The sequence below is a fragment of the Lottia gigantea genome (genome assembly GCF_000327385.1).
Source record: "Lottia gigantea unplaced genomic scaffold LOTGIsca_85, whole genome shotgun sequence".
NCBI lineage: Eukaryota > Metazoa > Mollusca > Gastropoda > Lottiidae > Lottia > Lottia gigantea.
Genome location: NW_008710807.1, coordinates 84,820 through 91,163, shown reverse-complemented (window position 1 = coordinate 91,163; position 6,344 = coordinate 84,820). Strand labels below are relative to the sequence as shown.

The window sequence follows — 6,344 nt, the reverse complement described above, 5'->3', positions numbered from 1 at the left end:
ATAATAGGCTAACATAATAAAACAAGAGAATTCTTTAAGATCGAAACTCAACGTCATTAGGATTAGAGTAGGAAATCTCTTATACGACTTCGGCTTGAGCTGTATCATAAGTGTGACCATCGTCCATTGTCCTATCAAGATCATCGTAGTTACTTTCAGCTAGACCTCTCGGTTCTAGGGCTAGTGGTTTAGATGGTCCTGAAATGAATTATATAACATAATATTACATAACATAACATAACATAACATAACATAACATAACGTATTTTAAGGTAATGTAAGGTAACGTAACGTAACGAAAGATAAGGTAATGTAACGTAACGTAAGATAAAGTAACGTAACGTAACGTAACGTAGTGTATGGTGTGCTCAGAAGGAAGGACATGCTCATCCTCTCCGAACACCTGTTATTCGGTTTGTCATATTTATTTACGTGTCTTTCAATTCTATAAGATGATTATACCAATGATATTCAATTGGATATGATTTGAACATCAGTATTACATTATATGTAAATTATATAACAGGAAATGGTTTTAGGGCGAGTCTTAAATATTTTGATGTACAAGGATATAGAAGATTGAATAGCGGATCTACTTCAGTCTCTTTATTCAGACTGAAAATACGTCAGATTCGTCTGCAATAAAAGTAATGTTAACATCCAATGGTAAAATCATCAATAACGTCATACTGTTAGTAATATCGGTTTGGGATATTGTTATATTTGCCCTACACTGCCGTCATTTCCGATCTAACGAACTTTCAATGCAAACGGGCATTAGCTTTTATTTTGAAAAGTGTTACAGATAAATATGATGGTACTCTATTGATTGATAAAGAAAATATCTAGATGACAACATCCCTTCATTTCTTATACATGATACAAACCTTGTTTAGCATGATCTTGTTTTCATTGTTTATACATGATACAAACCTTGTTTAGCATGATCTTGTTTTCATTGTTTATACATGATACAAACCTTGTTTAGCATGATCTTGTTTTCATTGTTTATACATGATACAAACCTTGTTTAGCACGATCTTGTTTTCATTGTTTATACATGATACAAACCTTGTTTAGCATGAGCTTGTTTTAGTTTATTATACATGATACAAACCTTGTTTAGCATGATCTTGTTTTCATTGTTTATACATGATACAAACCTTGTTTAGCATGATCTTGTTTTCATTGTTTATACATGATACACACCTTGTTTAGCATGATCTTGTTTTCATTGTTTATACATGATACAAACCTTGTTTAGCACGATCTTGTTTTCGTTTATTCTACATGATAAAAACCTTGTTTAGCACAATCTTGTTTTCGTTCATTATACACGATAAAACCTTGTTTAGGGCGATCTTGTTTTCGTTTATTCTACATGATAAAAACCTTGTTTAGCACAATCTTGTTTTCATTGTTTATACATAATACAAACCTTGTTTAGAACGATCTTGTTTTCATTGTTTATACATGATACAAACCTTGTTTAGCACGATCTTGTTTTCATTGTTTATACATAATACAAACCTTGTTTAGTACGATCTTGTTTTCATTGTTTATACATGATACAAACCTTGTTTAGCACGATCTTGTTTTCATTGTTTATACATGATATAAACCTTGTTTAGCACGATCTTGTTTTCATTGTTTATACATGATACAAACCTTGTTTAGCACGATCTTGTTTTCATTGTTTATACATGATACAAACCTTGTTTAGCACGATCTTGTTTTCATTGTTTATACATGATACAAACCTTGTTTAGCATGATCTTGTTTTCATTGTTTATACATGATACAAACCTTGTTTAGCATGATCTTGTTTTCATTGTTTATACATGATACAAACCTTGTTTAGCACGATCTTGTTTTCATTGTTTATACATGATATAAACCTTGTTTAGAACGATCTTGTTTTCATTGTTTATACATCATACAAACCTTGTTTAGAACGATCTTGTTTTCATTGTTTATACATAATACAAACCTTGTTTAGAACGATCTTGTTTTCATTGTTTATACATAATACAAACCTTGTTTAGCACGATCTTGTTTTCATTGTTTATACATGATATAAACCTTGTTTAGCATGATCTTGTTTTCATTGTTTATACATGATATAAACCTTGTTTAGCATGATCTTGTTTTCATTGTCTATACATGATACACACCTTGTTTAGAACGATCTTGTTTTCATTGTTAAATTGTTAATACATGATACAAACCTTGTTTAGAACGATCTTGTTTTCATTGTTAAATTGTTAATACATGATACAAACCTTGTTTAGCACGATCTTGTTTTCGTTTATTATACAGAAACATCACTAGGATCATGGTGTTTATCAAAACCAAGACACCAACAACACAGTTTAAAGCTATCAAGTTGTTGTTATTGGTGCTAGAGATTGGTAGTTTACCGGCAGGTGACCTAAAGGTTGGTGGTTTAGTTACTGTCTGAGGATCCTTGCTGGATGATGATGATGATGGTGATGACAGTGGTGATCGAGTGGATAGTATTTTATCTGATTGACGTGGGGATTGTTTCGTAGACGTTGTCTGAGTTGAACTGGTTGTTTGCTGATTTGTTCTTTTTGACGGATCTGAAATTTACACATACAGCTGTTTGACTTATAGGGTAAGAATGAATTGAATATAAATCATCGTTATCTGAAGTTTCATTAATTTAAACTACGAAATTACAGTGCTAATTAAAAACTACAGGATTGACATCCTTCGATAGTTCCCGTAGAGCTGAATGTTTCACACTTTCACATTGGATAGTTAGTTTCTGACGAATAAGACAAGTGCTTACCAGTGGGTCTAATTGTGATGTTGAGTACTTCAGAACGTATTTTGTAACTTGTTAATAAATAAAAACAATTCCACTGTACTGTTTGTGGACTTTTCTCTCCACTAAGAACTTTTAATTTAACTATTAAGTAACCCCCTTCTCTATATGATTCACATTTATATTTTTTGTCTCTGCTTTTTGGTATGTCACATGTTCCATTAGCCACACCTATAGCCCAATGATTGTTTCTTTGAAACCAAAACTTAGAATAAATAGTTTGACAGGTAACAGCATACTCTTCTCCTTGTGATACAGTTTTGGGGTGAGCCCGAATAGATATACATTCTACAATAAAAATATAAAACAAAACATTGTAATACAAAATAGAATTGATTCACGAGATATATATTTCTTTCATAACTCAAATTATTGCATTTGGTCCCATCCCGGCATAGATCGAGAAAATACCTTCTGTATCAGTGATGTAGGTCAGAGGGGCTGACACGGAACAAATGGTTCTCTCGTTCGGATGGTACAATAAACCGACGCTCCGTGTTTTACAAGTGATATACTTTGAAAATATTCCCACAATCAAAACGAAAAAAAGAAATGGCAGGAGTAAAACAGCATGTCATTTTTTTACAATTTAAGAATTCGAAGGACATTTCCCAGTATGTATGCACCGTGACCAAATGGCACCCTCATTCGTCATACTTTCACCATGCTTATAACAAGAGTAAGACAATGTCAAGACCCGTAAATAGACGATAACAGTGGCGACACCAGTGGGGGTGGAGGGTATTTCCCTCTAGAAAAGTCGTTTGCACCCCAATTTATTATCACAAATTTGAAAATATGATTTTTATACGTATTTGAGCCAAAATATGTGTAATTTTTCGACAATTTTCTTGTGAGAACCATCTCAGACACTCCATGAGAGGTTTGAGGCTATGACGCCTCCACAGACTTTCCTCATTTTGAATTCAGTGTTGTCCCCCTATTGAGTCAGACTGTCCCCTGTTTGTACCCCAGTCTCTGGATGATTCACACTAATATCGCACTATACTTTTCACTACCTGTAACATTTATTAGAAACAGAAACAAAAATCAAATTGAATTCATTAAAATCAGTCAGATTGGGATAGTCAACTTACTTGATACACCATCCTGTATCCTTATAACAACCAGATAATACAAACAATAACTTACTTGATTCACCACCCTGTATCCTTATAATAACCAGAAAATACAAACAATAACTTACTTGATTCACCACCCTGTATCCTTATAATAACCAGATAATACAAACAATAACTTACTTGATTCACCATCCTGTATCCTTACAATAACCAGATAATACAAACAATAACTTACTTGATTCACCACCCTGTATCCTTATAATAACCAGAAAATAAACACCAAGATAAAAATACATCATTTTATTGATCTGTTGTCAGCACCACGATTCAAATATAAATAATTATTAGTATGTGTCATAGAGTACCGGTAACAGAAAAAAATGTCAAGGATATATCAGGAAATTAAGATCACACTCGGAAGATATGATTCAAAATAGAAATATTTATGACGGGAACTGTACGACTGTGGATAGATCCTCCTTCAAATTATTAGGCAATAAATTTGAAAGGAACAAGAAAACAAGTTTTAATGGACAAGCTAGTCAAAACAATGAATACACAACAATTACACAAAAATACTACATAATAGACACAACTAGTTTGTCAGAGAAGATGCTGGTCCGGATCCCCAACAACCCCTCCCCCCTCGACACTTTAAATTTTTAGAATTTCCTGTGCTTTCCTAGAAAATCTTGTGGTCCCTGCCCGCCCCCTAATTTGTCCCCTGATTTCTCCAAGATACGCCACTAAGGCGATGGAAATGCTAGAGCCGGCATGACAATGACATTGACTAGGGTAAAAACTCTGGCCATGAGCTAAGGGAAGTAACTCCTTTTATCAAAATAGTAATTTACAACAATAAACTAACACTACGTTAGTTAAAAATAGAGCTGATTTAGTAGGCGGTGTAGTATAATATATTTATGGTTGTAATTAGTCAATAAAATAGTTCGGTTGAATGATTTTTATTCAGACCACAGTAATCCTACCTATTCCAATTTCACTTTACAATTTCCATACCAATTTGATGTTGAGTTACTAAAGAACAGTAATTCATTTTGAATTATTTTATTTCAGACCACAGTAAAATGATTTAGGACAATGATGGCAAAATTTACAAATCAATTCTGGAAGCCGAAGTGGCTCAGTGAGTTAGACATAGGTAGGCCATTGGCCTGAAAAATCCCCGTTTCTGAAACTAATACCCCTTTTACACTAGGCCCCGATAAAGAGAGCCTGGCCCGGATCTGTGCCTGGCTCCGATCAAAACGTCTGTTTACACTGGTGTTCTGTGATCTGGGCCAGGCCCACTTTAAACCAAAATAAGCGTGCGCTCTCTAATTAAAAAGATTACAAAAGGTCCACGAGGAGTCAAAATGGCGGACAATAACAATAATTATAATGGCCGCCGATACGGAAGTTGTAAACCCTGCACATGCGCAGAAGAATTTTTAAACGGAATTGTAAAGATGTTTTCTAATTTTGTATATGTGTATCGGAGACACTGATAGCATCAATTTGCATCATCGGACGTCTGCTGTACCTGCAATTCCACAAAATAAGTGTTTGATGATGTTATAAGTTGCAAAATATGCTTCATGACGTCATGAAACACTTGGATTAAGAGGAAAAGGTGAAAGATGAAGATGAGGCGCTGTGATATCTTTGGCTTTTGGTGTTAAAAAGAGAGACAAATGCTTGAGTTAACAAGGAACAGAATTTTCCAAACGGTCTATCGTGAAAGTTTAACTTTCCGTCTTCAACAGATGCAGCATTCGGCAATCCTCAGAAGTTTCCGTAAAGTTATGCTACAAAGCACTAGCGGAACTTAACCGTTTGCATTCGGCAATATTCGGCAGTTCCACAAAACTATGTAGACCCTAGCGGAACTTTCACGCCAGACCGTTTACACAATCAGCTTTACGGAAACTTGGGAGATTTGCCGAATGAAATTTCTAATGAAAATTGATATGATCATTTTATTTTCTATTTTTTATGACATTTATTTATTACAGATTTTTTTCGGCCTGATCACTTACTTTTACAATAACACCGACAACAACCATCCGACCAACAACCAGCGTTACGTCTACAGCCAAACAAACGCAATCTACAACCAGCGTTACGTCTACAACCAAACAAACGTTTTCCACGACCAACTTAACTCTTTTCTGTTCGGTCTGCGTTCATTTTATGGAATAGTTTTAACAAACATAAAACGAAATAATAAAAATCCAAAGTTATTTCAAAATACTCACAACTTGCTAAGGCTGTCTGTTTCTAACCTTTTCAATGGCGGCGCCAGCCTCTCGAGACTGGGGGTACAAATAGGGGACAGACTGGCTCAACGGGAGGGGGTGCGGGGGGGGGGGGGGGGGTGGTTCCAATGTCCAGGCTGAATTTAAAATGCC

At 34.7% G+C, this 6,344-nt stretch overlaps 1 protein-coding gene across 1 annotated transcript in view; it reads right to left on the bottom strand.

The window, feature by feature from the left end:
* The window catches only part of LOTGIDRAFT_236614 (hypothetical protein), a gene marked incomplete at its 5' end in the record, with an annotated part of 4,430 nt that extends 305 nt beyond the window's left edge, over positions 1–4,125 (bottom strand). The window contains 4 exons of the mRNA XM_009067684.1: positions 6–198; positions 2,283–2,603; positions 2,816–3,139; positions 4,059–4,125. Of these exons, the coding sequence (XP_009065932.1) occupies positions 80–198; positions 2,283–2,603; positions 2,816–3,139; positions 4,059–4,125 (831 nt within the window). The 3' untranslated portion in view covers positions 6–79. The remainder of the gene's footprint in view (positions 1–5; positions 199–2,282; positions 2,604–2,815; positions 3,140–4,058) is intronic.
* Between the last annotated feature and the right edge of the window lie 2,219 nt (positions 4,126–6,344).